We start from the raw sequence: 17,027 nt of genomic DNA on the forward strand, positions 1-17,027 counted from the left end.
TCCTTTTAGAATCATAACTTTTTTCTATGTGGGTTTTCAACTTTTATTTAAGAATAATTGTTCAATGTTAGAAGGATAGTTAATATTGGAATAAAAAGATGGAATATTATGAAAATGTAAAATTTTTAATAGTTACTCATAGAAAACATAATTTTATATTTTCTGTTTTAGCATAAACAAGTTTCAGTCTTACTAATGTGTGTTAAACTGTTCCCCCATTTATACTTCAGATTGTTCCCAACTTTTGCTTATTTTATATTCTTTTGTTTTTGTGATACCTATCCCATTCTCTTCCCCCAAACGGCATACATTTCAGTGCTTAGTGTTTTATATAGAAATTTTATTTTTAATAAACAGTCATGCCATTCCTTTGGAACCACTTGCTTAATTCTGGTCTGTTAGGTGATAATTTTGTTAATTTTTAGAGGCTCCTCAGTTAATTTCCTTGGGATTTTTGCTTATATTTAGTAATATGAAATGTCTAAGGAAAAACACAAAAGGAAGCCAGTTATTCCTGAGGGTATTTAAAATTATTGAAGTACACCTGCTAATTGTTACATACATTTTTGTCACATATTTTATATAATATAGAACAACTTTAGCTTATTTTCCTTTAAAAATCGTCATTCTTGGTTTAAAAATTTTGTTTTTAAATTTTGGTTTTGTTTTAGGAAAGGGGACTACCACAGGTATCTGGCAGAATTTGCCACAGGAAATGACAGGAAGGAGGCTGCGGAGAACAGCCTAGTGGCTTATAAAGCTGCTAGTGATATTGCAATGACAGAACTTCCACCAACGCATCCTATTCGCTTAGGTCTTGCTCTCAATTTTTCCGTATTCTACTACGAAATTCTTAATTCCCCTGACCGTGCCTGCAGGTAAGTTGTGGGGAAGAAAAAACCTCTCAGCTTGAAAGTTAAGGGGTAGCTATTTGGATTTTCCGTATTGTTTCTTGGGCCTGCCTTTGTAGACTTGGCTGCGTAGTAATTCTTTTGACTCTTACTGAAACCACTTTGGATAGTATTAAGACAGACCTGTCTCAACCCACTAGCATAGCAGTCAGGATAATTATTTTTGTGTGGGATATTTTGGTAGATTGAAATCTAATGTGTTAAAATGAGTAGAGGAAGGAAATGAGACGAATTATAAAATAGAATTATTTTAATTTTGTATATTAGTTTTCAGTCTTTTTTTAAAATTTGAGACCATGTCTCACTTTGTCTTCCAGGCTGGAGTGCAGTGATGCCATCTCAGATCACTGCAACCTCCGCCTCCTGAGTTCAAGTGATTCTCCTGCCTCAGCCTCCTGAGTAGCTGGAATTCCAGGGGCCTGCCAACATGCCCAGCTAACTTTTTTTGTGTTTTTAGTAGAGACGGGGTTTCACCGTGTTGGCTAGGCTGGTCTGGAACTCCTGACCTCAAGTGATCTGCCTGCTCTGGCCTCCCAAAGTGTTGAGATTACAAGCATGAGCCATCACACCCAGCCAGTTTTCTGTCTTTTTGTTTGTTTGTTTGTTTGAGACGGAGTCTGACTCTGTCGCCCAGGCTGGAGTGCAGTGGCCGGATCTCAGCTCACTGCAAGCTCCGCCTCCCGGGTTCATGCCATTCTCCTGCCTCAGCCTCCCGAGTAGCTGGGACTACAGGCGCCCGCCACCTCGCCCAGCTAATGTTTTGTATTTTTTAGTAGAGACGGGGTTTCACTGTGTTAGCCAGGATGGTCTCGATCTCCTGACCTCGTGATTCCCCGGCCTCGGCCTCCCAAAGTGCTGGGATTACAGGCTTGAGTCACCGCGCCTGGCCCAGTTTTCTGTCTTTGTGGGCATGTTTTTAATAGTTACTCCTGTAGAAAACATAATTTTATATTTTCTGTTTTAGCATAAACAAGTTTCAGTCTTACTAATGTGTGTTAAACTGTTCCCCCATTTATACTTCATCTTGTTCCCAGGTTTTGATAATGTCGATGCAAATGTAAGGAATATTTATATGTACATAACTTTTTACTTTTAAAAAATTGTGATAGCCTGGGCGCGGTGGCTCACACCTGTAATCCCAGCACTTTGGGAGGCTGAGGCAGGTGGATCACCTGAGATCAGGAGTTCGAAACCAACCTAACCAACATGGTGAATCTCTGTCTCTACTGAAAATACAAAATTAGCTGGGTATGGTGGTGCATGTCTGTAATCCCAGCTACTTGGGAGACTGAGACAGGAGAATCATTTGAACCCAGGAGGCAGAGGTTGCAGTGAGCCTTGATTACACCAGTACACTCTAGCCTGGGCGACAAAGCGAGACTTTGTTTGAAAAAATACGGCCGGGCGCGGTGGCTCAAGCCTGTAATCCCAGCACTTTGGGAGGCCGAGACGGGCGGATCACGAGGTCAGGAGATCGAGACCATCCTGGCTAACACGGTGAAACCCCGTCTCTACTAAAATATACAAAAAATTAGCCGGGCGAGATGGCGGGCGCCTGTAGTCCCAGCTACTCGGGAGGCTGAGGCGAGAGAATGGCGTAAACCCGGGAGGCGGAGCTTGCAGTGAGCTGAGATCCGGCCACTGCACTCCAGCCTGGGCGACAGAGCGAGACTCCGTCTCAAAAAAAAGAAAAAATACACACACGCGCGCACACACAATTGAGTGGCACCAGATACCTTGACAGTATTGTGTAATCACCACTATTTATTTGAAAACTTTCTCTTCACCCCACACAAAGCAAATTACAGCCATTAAACGATCAATAACTTCATTTCCCCTCTGCCCACCTGCTAGCAACTTTTATTTTACTTTGTCATTATGAATTTTGCCCGCATTCTAGATACCTCATGTAAGTGGGATCATATAATATTTGTCCTTTTGTGGCTGTCTTTATTTCATCTAGCATAATGTTTTTATCCATGTAAAAGTAAAACCATGAATCAGAGCTTCAGTCCTTGCAGTGACTGAATTCACGCAATTCATTTTACGTATTTTGACACATTGTTTAGTCATTAAACTTTTGGTGGTGAGTATCTTTCCGCCCTTTTTCTGTGGTGAGTACAGTGCTGCTGTGAACATGGATGCATTAAGTATTTGCTTGAGTCCTCGTATTTAACTTCACATTGAGGTGGAATTGGGACTGAAAATTCTGTGTGTAACTTTTTTCCCCCGAGACAGGATCTTGTTCCGTCTGCAGTTGTGCACTCATAGCTCACTGCAGCTGTGGCTTCCTGAGCTCAGCTGATCCGCGTACCTGAGCCTCCCAAGTAGCTGTCACTAGAGGAGGGTGCCACCATACCTGGCCTTTTCTTTTCTTTTCCTGTGTTTTTTTTGTTTGTTTGTTTGTTTGTTTGTTTTTGTTTTTGTTTTTGAGGCAGAGCCTGGTACTGTTGCCCAGGCTGGAGTGCAGTGGTGTGATCTTGGCTCACTGCAGCCTCCAACTTCCAGATTCAAGCGATTCTCCTGCCTCAGCATGTAGAGTAGCTGGGATTACAGGCGCCTGCCACCATACCTAGCTAATTTTTTGTATTTTCAGTAGAGATGGGTTTCTATGTTGTTGGCCAGGCTAGTCTCAAACTCCTGACCTTGTGTGATCTGCCCGCCTCGGCGTCCCAAAGTGCTGGGATTACAGAGATGAGCCACTGTGCCAATTTTTAATTTTTTTTTGTAGAGGCAGGGTCTTGCTATGTTGCCCAAACTGGTCTTGAAATTGTGGCCTCAAGTAATCCTCCTGCTTCAGCCTCCCAAAATGCCAAGACTGCAGGCCTGAGCCACTGCACCAGGCCCTTTTTGCCCATTTTTGAATTCATGTTTTTTTGTTAGTTGAGTGTTGGGAGTTCTATTATCCAGATAGTGATCTCTTAGCAAGTAAACAGTTTGTATTTTCTCCTCTTCTGTAGGTTGGCATTCTGTTGTTGTTGTTTTTGCTCTTGTCTTTTTTCTTTTCCCCCCCGAGACAGAGTCTCGCTGTGTTTCCCAGGCTGGAGTGCAGTGGCGCAATCTCGGCTCACTGCAACCTCTGCCTCCCGGTTTCAAGCGATTCTCCTGCCTCAGCCTCCTGAGTATCTGGGATTATAGATGCCCACCACCATACCCGGCTAATTTTTGTATTTTTTATGTAGAGATGGGGTTTCACCATGTTGGCCAGGCTGGTCTTGACCTCACCTTAAGTGATCCGGTCACCTCAGCCTCCCAAAGTGCTGAGATTACAGGCGTGAGCCACTGCACCCAGTCTATTTGAAATTTTTACAGTAAATGCTGCAGTAGCAAAATGGTTTTTTTTTTTTTTTTTTTTTTTTAATGGAGTCTTGCTCTGTTGCCCAGGCTGGAGTGCAGTGACGCGATCTCGGCTCACTGCAAGCTCCACCTCCTGGGTTCACGCCATTCTCCTGCCTCAGCCTTCCGAGTAGCTGGGACTACAGGCGCCCGCCACCAAGCGTGGCTAATTTTTTAATATTTTTAGTAGAGACAGGGTTTCACCGTGTTAGCCCAGATGGTCTCAATGTCCTGATCTCGTGATCTGCCTGCCTTGGCCTCCCAAAGTGCTGGGATTACACGTGTGAGCCACCACGCCCGGCCTCTTTGCTTTTTGTATTTTTTTTTTTTTTTTTTTGGTTTGTTGAGGACCACTGCTTAAGCAAAGTAGGTTTTTTAAGTGAAAGCCTTTCAGAGACTGAGGAAAGTGGATCAACTGATACATTAGAACTTTAACGTTGACTATTACAGGCATGCTTCACTGTGCTCGACTGATTTTTTTTTGCATTTTTAGTAGAGACAGGATTTCACCATACTGGTCAAGCTGGTGTCAAACTCCTGACCTCAGGTGATCCACCCAGCTCAGCCTCCCAGAGTGCTGGGATTAACTGATACTGGTGGTTGCACCTTTCCTTGTCAAGACTCCCGTCTAGCTGTCCCACATGTAGCTCCAGTTTTAAGTCACTTCCATATCTTTGCTCATGCTTTTGCTTAAACCTGAAGTGTGTTCTTTTTGCTTTCTCCTGATCCATTAAGGTTAGCTCAGATTTGACCTTCCCATTAGTTGCTCCTCCTGGGTCCCTGAAATACTTTATTTGGAGTAGCACTTCATTCTTCTTCTTCTTTTTTTTTTTCTGTTCTTTTTTGCCCAGGCTGGAGTGCAGTGGCACAATTTCAGCTCACTGCAACCTCCGCCTCCCGAGTTCAAGCGATTCTCCTGCCTCAGCCTCCTGAGTAGCTGGGACTGTAGACATACACCACCACACCTGGCTAATTTTTTGTGTTTTTAATAGGTTTTGCCGTGGTGGCCCGGCTGGTCTTGAACTCCTGGCCTCAAGTGATCTGCCTGCGCGCATTGGCCACCCAAAGTGTGCTGATTACAGGCATGAGCCACCACACCCAGTCTCCTCCTTCTTTTAAAATAGTTATATATTTGTCCATCCTCCATTTCTAAAGTTTTAAGGTGATTGTGGACTTAGATTATGTCTCTCTTTTTTTTTTTCTGTTGGTATCTGGTATCATTTCTTGGGCATAGTACACAGTATTCAGTAAGTGTGGATTTTCTTTTAAAACTGTAAATGGCTTACATGACCACATTTCCATGGCTTCTGTGTTGCCTTTTATTGTCTTTGCTTCCCTGCCTCCATTAACGTGAAATTAAATTTTATTAAACTTTGAGGTATTGTCCAAGATTTTCTTTTTGCATTAATACTTTGTTAAATATCTGGGAGGGGTGGTTTGTACCATTGGTCCCAGCCGCTCAAGAGGCAAAGGTGGGAAGATTGCTTGAATGCAGGAGTTCAGGTCCAGCCTGGGCAACATAACGAGTCTCTTAAAAAAAAAACTTGGCCGGGCGCGGTGGCTCACTCCTGTAATCCCAGCACTTTGGAAGGCCGAGGTGGGCAGATCATGAGGTCAGGAGATCGAGACCATCCTGGCTAACATGGTGAAACCCCGTCTCTATTAAAAACACACACAAAAAATTAGCCAGGTATGGTGGCGGGTGCCTGTAGTCCCAGCTTCTCGGGAGGCTGAGGCAGGAATGGCGTGAACCTGGGAGGCGGAGCTTGCAGTGAGCTGAGATCCGGCCACTGCACTCCAGCCTGGGCGACAGAGCCAGACTCCGTCTCAAAAAAAAAAAAAAAAAAAGTAGTGCTCCACATACTTTTAAGTTAATTTTTATTGTATTTGCTTTTTTCTTTGTATCATTGTCACTATTACACACTGGAATAACTGAAGAAAAGATTGATGTCTAACATATCATTTCTAATTCTGATTTTGGACTTAATTTTTATAATACATTTATTTAAATACCTTTAGGTTGGCAAAAGCAGCTTTCGATGATGCAATTGCAGAACTGGATACGCTGAGTGAAGAAAGCTATAAGGACTCTACTCTTATCATGCAGTTGTTACGTGATAATCTGACACTATGGACTTCAGACATGCAGGGTGACGGTAAGCAAACACTAGGAAGTAAAAGAGGCACCTCTTTCATTTGCAGGATTTGTTTTTACTCTCTGTAGACATTCCTTGGCATATCTTTACATCAAGCTACAATTCAGACTCACTGCCTGCTCTCTATGAAATTTTAATTATTGCCTTTATAGGAAATGGTGCTAAAGTACCGAGTTCCATTTTGGGGAACTTAGTTTAATTCTTCCTTTACACTGTTTCAAAGGTTGAGGACAGGAAAAGTGGAGAGCAAGTAGTTTATTTTATCTTCGTCCAGATTCAATTTTAGGGGGCTGAAGTTAACTGTATTTAAATTTAAATCCAGGTGGTATCAATAGGTATTTATGAAGTTTTTCTCTTTGTTGAAATCTTTTATCTAAAAGGGAACTAGTTTCCCATTTGCCTCTGGGGTTCTGCAGAGAAATTGTATGTTGGCCCTTGGGTCTTTCTCGCTGCAACACCCCGGCTGGAGTGCAGTAGCATGATCTCGGCTCACTGCAAGCTCTGCCTCCCGGGTTCAAGCAATTCTCCTGCCTCAGCCTCCTGGAGTAGCTGGGGTTACAGGCACCCGCTATCATGTCCACCTAGTTTTTGTATTTTTAGTAGAGACGGGATTTCTTCATGTTGTTCAGGCTGTTCTTGAACTGACCACAGGTGTTCTGCCCGCTTCAGCCTCTCAAAGTGTTGGGATTACAGGCGTGAGCCACTGTGCCCGGCTGTTGTTACTTTTAAGCGGTTTTCATTGCAAACACTTTAGAGTATTTTACTAAATTGTGATGTTGAGTGTGTGTTAATGTTTACTTTAAATACAGAAGCCCAAATTTAATTCTCTCTCTAGAGAATCATTTTTATCCGGCCGGGCGCGGTGGCTCAAGCTGTAATCCCAGCACTTGGGAGGCCGAGACGGCGGATCACGAGGTCAGGAGATCGAGACCATCCTGGCTAACACGTGAACCCCGTCTCTACTAAAAAATAGAAAAAACTAGCCGGACGAGTGGAGGCGCCTGTAGTCCCAGCTACTCGGAGGCTGAGGCAGGAGAATGGCGTAAACCCGGAGGCGGAGCTGCAGTGAGCTGAGATCCGGCCACTGCACTCCAGCCCGGAGACAGAGCGCTCCGTCTCAAAAAAAAAAAAAAAAAAAAAAAAAAAAAAAAAGAATCATTTTTATCCATGGTAGATTGTTGAACAGGATGGAGAAAGACAAATTGTGTGATATGAGCATTACATGATAGTTTTACATTTGGTAGTGCTGGTAGGAGGTTGGAAACAAAGTCTGTTGTCAGTTTTAGCTGCGGTTCCTTTAAGCATGTTTCTTAAGCTGGGCCGGGCGCAGAGGCTCAGGCCTAGAATCCCAGCACTTTGGGAGGCCGAGACAGGCGGATCACGAGGTCAGGAGATCGAGACTATCCTGGCTAACACGGTGAAACCCCCATCTCTACTAAAAAATACAACAGGTGTGGTGGTGGCGCCTGTAGTCCCAGCTACTCAGGAGGCTGAGGCTGGAGAATTGCTTCAACACGGGAGGCGGAGGTTGCAGTGAACTGAGATTGTGCCACTGCACTCCAGCCTGGGTGACAGAGGGGAGATTCCATCTCAAAAAAAAAAAAAGTTTTTTAGACTGAAACATATGTCACGTTGCTTGAGGCTATCTGTATTGTCTGTTGGGGAAATCGACCTGCTGTATTGTCTTTGGAAGTGTTACACTTTTTGAAAATGCTTCTGAAAGTGGGCGTGTATGTGTCTTTTCTCTGAAAGGATCAAATCAGATTTGTGACTTTTGTGTTATGGTACTAAAGTGACAATTAGGTGACTCAGCTTTTAACGCTTACTAGCTCTATGAAATGTTTAGGATTTGATTAGATCGGGATTGGCATGAGATATTCATATACATAGGACTGACTTACACACTTGCAATAGTGCCAAATGGAGCCACAGAACACTTCCCAGCACAGCATTTCAGGCAGCTACTCCCAGTCCTTGGAACTCAGAAATAATTTACCAACTCTAAACAAGTGGCTTCCAGCTTGAAAATCTATCCTACTCTGGTTGCGGTGGCTCATGTCTGTAATCCCAGGACTTCGGGAGGCCAAGGTGGGATGATGCTTGAGCCTAGGAGTTCAAGACCAGCCTGGGCAACATAGTAAGACCCTGTCTTAAAAAAAAGAAAAAAAAAAGGCCGGGCGCAGTGTTATGCGCCTGTAATCCCAGCTACTTGGGAGGCTGAGGCAGGAGCATTGCTTGAACACAGGAGGTGGAGATTGCAGTGAGCTGAGGTCACGCCACTCCACTCTAGTCTGGGAGACAGAGTGAGGCTTCATAGAGCTAGACTGTCTCAAAAAAAAAACTTCAGTGAGGTTGGGGGATCTTGAGGCTGCAGTGAGCCTTGATTGCGCCACTGCCTTCTAACGTGGATGACTGAATGAGGTGCCATCTCTTAAGGGAAAAAAATGGTTTTAACAACTATGAAGAAGAATGGCCAAACAGCTGTGGACTCCTGACAGTCACCCCTGCTCAGATGCTGGTACCTCTCTGCCTGTTGATAGAGGGAAAGCATGTGGAGAGTTTGGGAAGCGGGATTGACTTGAGGAAATGATACCCTCTCACCCCTGGGGACATGTTTCTGAGAGTAAAAGTAATAAAAAGTAATAAAAGTAGGCCGGGCGCGGTGGCTCAAGCCTGTATCCCAGCACTTTGGGAGGCCGAGACGGCGGATCACGAGGTCAGGAGATCGAGATCATCCTGGCTAACACGGTGAAACCCCGTCTCTACTAAAAAATACAAAAATCTAGCGGGCGAGGTGGCGGGCGCCTGTAGTCCCAGCTACTTGGAAGGCTGAGGCAGGAGAATGGCATAAACCCGGGAGGCGGAGCTTGCAGTGACTGAGATCCGGCCACAGCACTCCAGCCTGGGCGACAGAGCGAGACTCTGTCTCAAAAAAAAAAAAAAAAAAAAAAAAAGTAATAAAAGTGATTTGACTTGAAAGTTGTGTGTGTGTGTATTTCATTATTATTATTATTATTTATTTTTTTTCTTTTTTGAGACGGAGTTTCGCTCTTGTTGCCCAGGCCGGAGTGCAATGGCGCTATCTCAGCTCACTGCAACCTCCGCCTCCCGGGTTCAAGTGATTCTCCTGCCTCATCCTCCCTAGTAGTTGGGACTGCAGGTGTCCGCCACCACGCCTAGCTAATTTTTTGTATTTTTTTTTTTTTTTTTTTTGAGACGGAGTCTCGCTCTGTCCCAGGCTGGAGTGCAGGGGCCGGATCTCAGCTCACTGCAAGCTCCGCCTCCCGGGTTACGCCATTCTCACTCGCCTCAGCCTCCCGAGTAGCTGGGACTACAGGCGCCCGCCATCTCGCCCGGCTAATTTTTTGTATATTTAGTAGAGACGGGGTTTCACCGTGTTAGCCAGGATGGTCTCGATCTCCTGACCTCGTGATCCGCCCGTCTCGGCCTCCCAAAGTGCTGGGATTACAGGCTTGAGCCACCGCGCCCGGCCAATTTTTTGTATTTTTAAAAGAGACAGGGTTTTACTATGTTATGTTGGCCAGGCTGGCTCCAACTCCTGACCTCGTGATCTGCCCATCTCGGCCTCCCAAAGCGCTGGGATTACAGATGTGAGCCAGCGCGCCCGGCTCATTTTTTGTTTTGGTTTGTTTTGTGATGCGGAGTCTCTCCCTGTGAGCCACCCTGCCTGGCCATTTTCATTATTATTATTATTTTTTTAAATAAAAACATTGCCAGGCACGGTAGCTCATGCCTGTAATCCCAGCACTTTGGGAGGCCGAAGTGGACGGATCACCTGAGGTCGGGAGTTCGAGACCAGCCTGACCAACATGGAGAAACCCCGTCTCTACTAAAAATACAAAAATTAGCCAGGCGTGGTGGTGGGCACCTGTAATCCAAGCTACTCAGGAGGCTGAGGCAGGAGAATCACTTGAACCCAGGAGGCAGAGGTTGCGGTGAGCCAAGATCGCTCCATTGCACTCCAGCCTGGGCAACAAGAGAGAAACTTCGTCCAAAAAAAAAAAAAAAAAAGGCCGGGCGCGGTGGCTCAAGCCTGTAATCCCAGCACTTTGGGAGGCCGAGACGGGCGGATCACGAGGTCAGAGATCGAGACCATCCTGGCGAACACTGTGAAACCCCGTCTCTACTAAAAATACAAAAAAAACTAGCCGGGCGACGTGGCGGGCCCTGTAGTCCCAGCTACTCGGGAGGCTGAGGCAGGAGAATGGCGTAAACCCGGGAGGCGGAGCTTGCAGTGAGCTGAGATCCGGCCACTGCACTCCAGCCTGGGCGACAGAGCGAGACTCTGCCTCAAAAAAAAAAAAAAAAAAAAAAAAAAAAAAAGGGTAATAACCTCGCAGTTTTTAAAAATGTATTGAAATTCGGCTGGGCGCGGTGCTCACGCCTGTAATCCCAGCACTTTGGGAGGCCGAGGTGGGCAGATCAGGAGGTCAGGAGATCGAGACCATCCTGGCTAACACGGTGAAACCCTGTCTCTACTAAAAATACAAAAAAGTTAGACGGGCGTGGTGGAGGGCGCCTGTAGTCCCAGCTACTAGGGAGGCTGAGGCAGGAGAATGGCGTGAACCCGGGAGGCGGAGCTTGCAATGAGCCGAGATCCTGCACTCCAGCCCTGGCGACAGAGCAAGACTCTGTCTCAAAAAAAAAAAAAAAAATGTAGTGAAATTAATTTGCGTTCCTATTGAGTCTGTAAAGCAGTTGATCAAATTTGGTTAAGCAGACTAATTTTTACAATTAATTTTTATTAAATGAAACATTTTTATTTATATAATGTTTCCAGTCATGAAATGGTTCAACGGTAAAAAATTCAGGTTGTCTGCTGACGTTCTGGTACAACTAACAAACTGAATACACAAATATTTGTGGGTACAAAGAAATTGTGCATCAGTTTGAGAAGTTGAATTTGTCAAAAAATAGAGTATTTACTTTTTTCTTTTTTTTTTGAGACGGAGTGTCACTCTGTCGCCCAGGGTGGAGTGCAGTGGCGTGATTTCTGCTCACTGCAACCGCCACCTCCCGGGTTCACACAATTCTCCTGCCTCAGCCTCCCTGAGTTGCTGGGACTACAGGTAGTACAGGTACCCGCCACCACGCCTAATTTTTTTGTATTTTTAGTAGAGACAGGGTTTCACCGTGTTACCCAGGATGGTCTCAATCTCCTAACCTTGTGATCCACCTGCCTCGGCCTCCCTAAGTCCTGGGATTATAGGCCTGAGCCACCGCACCTGGCCTGGTATTGCATTTTTTAATAAATAGGTTTTGAAACTGCAATGGTGCCTGCCTGTAATCTTGGCTGTTTGGCACGGTGAGGCAGAAGGCTCACTTGAGCCCAGGAGTTGGACACTACCTTGGGCAACATAAAATTTGATCTCACGAAATAAAATACTACTTTTGTGACTTGGGTTCCGTGGTGATTATAGGAGAATCGTCATGAAATTGGCAGTTTACTAGGATGTGACTTTGCATTTAGTTTAAGGATTGTTTAGATTTTTTTTTTTTAAAGAGACAGGGTCTTTATGTCTTTTAACTTTAGAATATGTTAATGTCTGTCCCAGCATGTTGGAACATAATTTCTTTAAAGGGAGGGATATTGCTTTTTCTCAAGTGATTTTAGTCCCTTTACCCTGTGATAAGAGGATTAGTTCATATACCAATCCATAGATAGGAAATACGTGTTCTCTCTGCCTGTTCCTCTGCCTCCAAGATGTAGATACACTGGGGAAAGAAACATACCCAGGGAATCCTTTTCCCCTAGTATTTGTATGCCTTTGAAGAGGATATTCCATCCTTCGCAGAGCAGAAGGGAGGAGGAGACAGATTGTTTCTTAGAGTGAAGTTTATACAAAGTATAAAGACCCAAGTCTGCCTCCTATGTCATTGATGTTTTCCTTTGTCCTGCTCTGGTGGTTTATTTTTCTTGTAATGTTGCTATCATATGATTGTTCTCCCTCCCTTTTTCCTTGCAATATAGATTCCTAAAGGAAAACCCAACTCTTCCTTTCCTAAAAACTCTACTTTGTAAGTCATGTTCATGGCACAATGAATTCTGCTTTCAGTTTTGGTTCTTCACTAATCATGCCTGTGTATGATCGTCCTGTTGCTCACAGACTCTGCCTGTTCCACCTTCCAGGGCGCTGGCCTAATCCTTTTCTGGCCTCTCCTCCTGCCTCCTGTGGTTGGCTGTGATGTGTATGACAGTGACATTTTTACGCCTAAGTTACTTGGAACTTCTGGCACATCTCATGGTTGCTTACGAGCGAGTTGTGTTCTAGTGTTGTGTGTTAACGATATTTTGGCAGTGATTTGCTGTTAACGAGCGTGAATGTTCCTGTCATGTTTCCTGCATTTGAATACATTACTGTCCTTTGGAGAACAGTTGGGTGTCCATCAGTTCTTTCATCCCTAAGCAATTTTTTTTTTTGCGTTTGCATTATGAATTAAAAATCTTTATGTATCTTAAGTAGTTTTTTATTTTTATTTATTTATTATTTATTTTTAATTTTTATTTTTTTTTTATTTTTTTTTTTTTTGAGATGGAGTCTCGCTCTGTCGCCCAGGCTGGAGTGTAGTGGCTGGATCCTGGCTCACTGCAAGCTCCGTCTCCTGGGTTCACGCCATTCTCCTGCCTCAGCCTCCCAAGTAGCTGGGACTACAGGCACCCGCCACCTCGCCCGGCTAGTTTTTTTTTTTTATGTTTTAGTAGAGACGGGGTTTCACCGTGTTAGCCAGGATGGTCTCGATCTCCTGACCTCGTGATCCGCCCGCCTCGGCCTCCCAAAGTGCTGGGATTACAGGCTTGAGCCACCGCGCCCGGCCGACCTTAAGTAGTTTTTTAATTTTTTACACTTTTTTGAGACAGAGTTTCGCTCTTGTTACCCAGGCTAGAGTGCAGGGGCGTGATCTCGGCTCACTGCAACCTCTGCCTCCTGGGTTCAAGCCATTTTCCTGCCTCAGCCTCCCGAGTAGCTGGGATTACAGGCATGCGCCACCACGCCCAGCCAATTTTTTGTATTTTTAGAAGAGATGGGGTTTCTCCCTGTTGGCCAGGCTGGTCTTGAACTCCCAACCTCAGGTGATCCACCCGCCTCGGCCTCCAGAAGTGCTGAAATTTGTGAGCCACCACGCCTGGCCAGTTTTTTAAATTTTTTAAAAACAGGGTCTTGGCCGGGCGCGGTGGCTCAAGCCTGTAATCCCAGCACTTTGGGAGGCCGAGACGGGTGGATCACGAGGTCAGGAGATCGAGACCATCCTGGCTAACACGGTGAAACCCCGTCTCTACTAAAAATACAAAAACTAGCTGGGCGAGGTGGCGGGCGCCTGTAGTCCCAGCCACTCGGGAGGCTGAGGCAGGAGAATGGCGTAAACCTGGCAGGCGGAAGCTTGCAGTGAGCTGAGATCCGGCCACTGCACTCCAGTCCGGGAGACAGAGCGAGACTCCACCTCAAAAAAAAAATAAATAAATAAAATAAAATAAAATAAAAACAGGGTCTTGCTTTGTCAGCCAGCCTGGAGTGCAGTGACTTCAAAGCTCACTGCAGACTAGAACTCCCCCCACCTCAGTCCCCCAAGTACTGAGACTATATATAGACATGTGGCCCCATTCCCGTTCCCAGCGTACATATTACTTTTAGTTTTTTTTTTTTTTTTTTTTTCTTTTCTTTTTTCGAGACAGAGTCTCACTCTGTCACCCAGGCTGGAGTGCAGTGGCGTGATCTTGACTCACTGCAACCTCCGCCTCCTGGGTTCAAGCGATTCTCATGCCTCAGCCTCCCAAGTAGCTGGGATTACAGGCATGTGCCACCATGCCTGGCTGATTTTTTGTATTATTTTTTCAGTAGCGATGGGGATTCACCATGTTAGCCAGGATGGTCTTGATCTCCTGACCTGATGATTTGCCCGCGTTGGCCTCCCAAAGTGCTGGGATTGCAGACATGAGCCACCACACCCGGCCTTATTTTTATTTTTTGTAGAGACGGGGCTTCACTGTGTTGCTCAGGCTTAGTGTTTTTTTTTTTTTTTGAAGTCACATATCAATGTCAAACATTTCCATCACAGAAGAGATTTTAAAACTGTCTTCACTGAAACTTTAATGCTGTGACATTTATCACTTTGAGATCTTTTAGGCTGTTTCAAAGCTGTCCTCAGTGTAAATGCTTCATGTTTGTAGGCAGCTAGTTTGGTGGTGTTTGTCCATCCTGTTTAAATAATTTAACAAGCATTATGGATGGATGGTCATCTGAACGTTTATGATTCTTGGGTTGATTTTTCATTTATTTTGATTCAAACTAGTTAAGTATATAGGAATTGTAAGTGGTTTTTTTTTTTTAAGTACAAGTGAATGTAACTTTTACCTGTTACATCATTTTTAAGGGAAAAGCCTGCATGCTTCTTTATTTCGGCTGACTTGTTTAATGCATACTAATAGGTAGATACCCTCCAACCAGTAGGCTGGCTTTCTATTGCATGTCATAGTGCAGTTGAAACTCCTTCGGGCAATCACCCTGTTTAAAGGCGAAAGACAAATAGCATGAGTGAAGTGGTCCAAATGCCGTTCTTTAATAACCTCAGTGGTCTGATTTACTTTGAGCATGCTGTGTTTCACTCTGCAGTAAAACCTGATGATAGTTTGGTGTATCTGGCCAAGATACAAAAGGTGAAATACTCACAACAGCAGAACCCCACAGTAAAATACTATAGAACTTCTTAAGAACACTTTATTGCTCAGTGAACTATTTTGAGTCATTTCTGAAAATTAGCTTGTGGGTAAATTAGATTTTGCAAAATGTTTGCAAAATACTCTTTGATTGTTGAAGAGGTGAGGTTATTGAGAAAGAGTATTTTGACCCAAGATTTATGTGAAAGCTTGAACATCATTCTAGTAAGATGGTTTCCTTGGCTGTCTACTTTAAGAGCTTGTTTAGCATAAAAGCATTGAGTTGTACTGCGCATCAGTTTTTTCATTCTGTTGACCGATAAATATTTTCAGGACCATAATCCCTTCTTGGCTTAGGCATCTCAGGTGTCAAGGATGATAGAAGTCCTTTGCCTGTGTTTAATATCAATCGTAGCAAATAGAAGGAGTCTTTATGCTTAGAACGACACCTTTGTTTGTGGCTACCATAGCCTAATGTAGTCAGTAAGAAATAATTTAACTTTTTTTCTTTTTTCAACAGGTGAAGAGCAGAATAAAGAAGCGCTGCAGGACGTGGAAGACGAAAATCAGTGAGACATAAAAGCCAACAAGAGAAACCATCTCTCACCACCCCTCCTCCCCATCCCACCCCTTGGAAAGTCCCCATTGTCACTGAGAACCACCAAATCTGACTTTTACATTTGGTCTCAGAATTTAGGTTCCTGCCCTGTTGGGTTTTTGGTTTTTTTTTTTTTTTTTTTTTTTTTTTTTTTTTTTTTAAAAACCGTTTTCAAAAGTTCTTAAAGGCAAGAGTGAATTTCTGTGGATTTTACTGGTCCCAGCTTTTAGGTTCTTTAAGACACTAACAGGACTGCATAGAGGCTTTTTCAGCATTACTGTGTTGTCTCCGTGCCAGATGTGGCAAGATCACCATTAGAAATGGAAATTACATTTGAAAGCCATTAGACTTCTAGGTGATGCACAAGCATCTGAGAGAGGTTAATCACACTATAGAGGCATAAGTGGTATCAGTTTTCTAATTGTTTAAACTGTATTTTATACCAGTGTTTGAAAGTAATTGGGTGTTAGCTTGAGATGGTTAAAGGTGGTTTTTGGGGAGGGAGCTTGTTGTCATGGTTTTGCTGTAAAAAAGTGTTTCAAACTCTGCTGAAATGTTGCTGAAAAGCATGGTGCTGGTAACAGTTCAACAATCCGTGGCTGCTCATTCTTGCCTACTTTACTCTCCCACTGAAGCAGGTTAACGTTGAAGGTGGTGTGGAAAAGCCTGCATGCCTCTTCAATTCTTTGTTTCTTCTCCTTCCCCCTCCCCCTACCTCCTTCCCCTCACTCCTCCCCTCCTTCGCTCGCTCAACCTCTTTTGTTCAGTATGTGTAACTTGAAGCTAATTTGTACTACTGGATATCTGACTGGAGCCACAGATACAGAATCTGTATTGTTCTTACTGAAACACAGCATGGAATTAACATTAAACTTAAATAAAACAAACCTAAATTAAAAATGCCAAATATCATCGCGCCTCCATCCTTTATACTTCTAAAATAAAATCTCTAGTCCAAGCACACTGTCAGTATTATGTTTGCCTGAATGTGAAACATTCCTCCTTTTTTCTTCCATAAATAATTTGTTTGCTTCCCAAAGATGTATATTTTGGAAAAAATTTGCCTGTAGTCTGGTTGTGAAGAACACTGAGTCAGTTGATGGCGTGTCTTGTCCTCCAGACCAGGCAGCAACAGGGTATTTATTTTAATCATTAAAGTACAACATAAGTAGTACAAAGTGTAATTATGGATCATTTTCTAGCGTAGTATTTTGTACAACCAAATAAGGCTGCATGTCTTACAGTAATTCTTTTTTTTTGTTTGTTTTTTGAGACGGAGTCTCGCTCTGCCGCCCAGGCTGGAGTACAGTGGTCGGATCTCAGCTCACTGCAAGCTCAGCCTCCCGAGTAGC

The 17,027-nt window shown here is 44.1% G+C and overlaps 1 protein-coding gene across 3 annotated transcripts in view; it reads left to right on the forward strand.

Annotated features, from left to right (window-relative positions):
* YWHAE (tyrosine 3-monooxygenase/tryptophan 5-monooxygenase activation protein epsilon) overlaps positions 1–16,585 on the forward strand; it is a 63,162-nt gene extending 46,577 nt beyond the window's left edge. For 2 of the 3 annotated variants that reach the window (XM_033185193.1, XM_033185195.1), the window contains 3 exons: positions 672–878; positions 6,267–6,403; positions 15,598–16,585. In XM_033185193.1, coding sequence (XP_033041084.1) covers positions 672–878; positions 6,267–6,403; positions 15,598–15,650 — 397 coding nt within the window. In that variant the 3' untranslated portion in view covers positions 15,651–16,585. Of the gene's footprint in view, positions 1–671; positions 879–6,266; positions 6,404–12,395; positions 12,443–15,597 lie in introns of all 3 variants that reach the window. The other variant, XM_033185194.1, reaches the window with a different exon arrangement.
* The last annotated feature ends 442 nt before the right edge of the window (positions 16,586–17,027 follow it).

This window comes from Trachypithecus francoisi, unplaced genomic scaffold (assembly GCF_009764315.1).
Source record: "Trachypithecus francoisi isolate TF-2019V2 unplaced genomic scaffold, Tfra_2.0 Lachesis_group20, whole genome shotgun sequence".
In the NCBI taxonomy this organism is placed as follows: Eukaryota; Metazoa; Chordata; class Mammalia; order Primates; family Cercopithecidae; genus Trachypithecus; species Trachypithecus francoisi.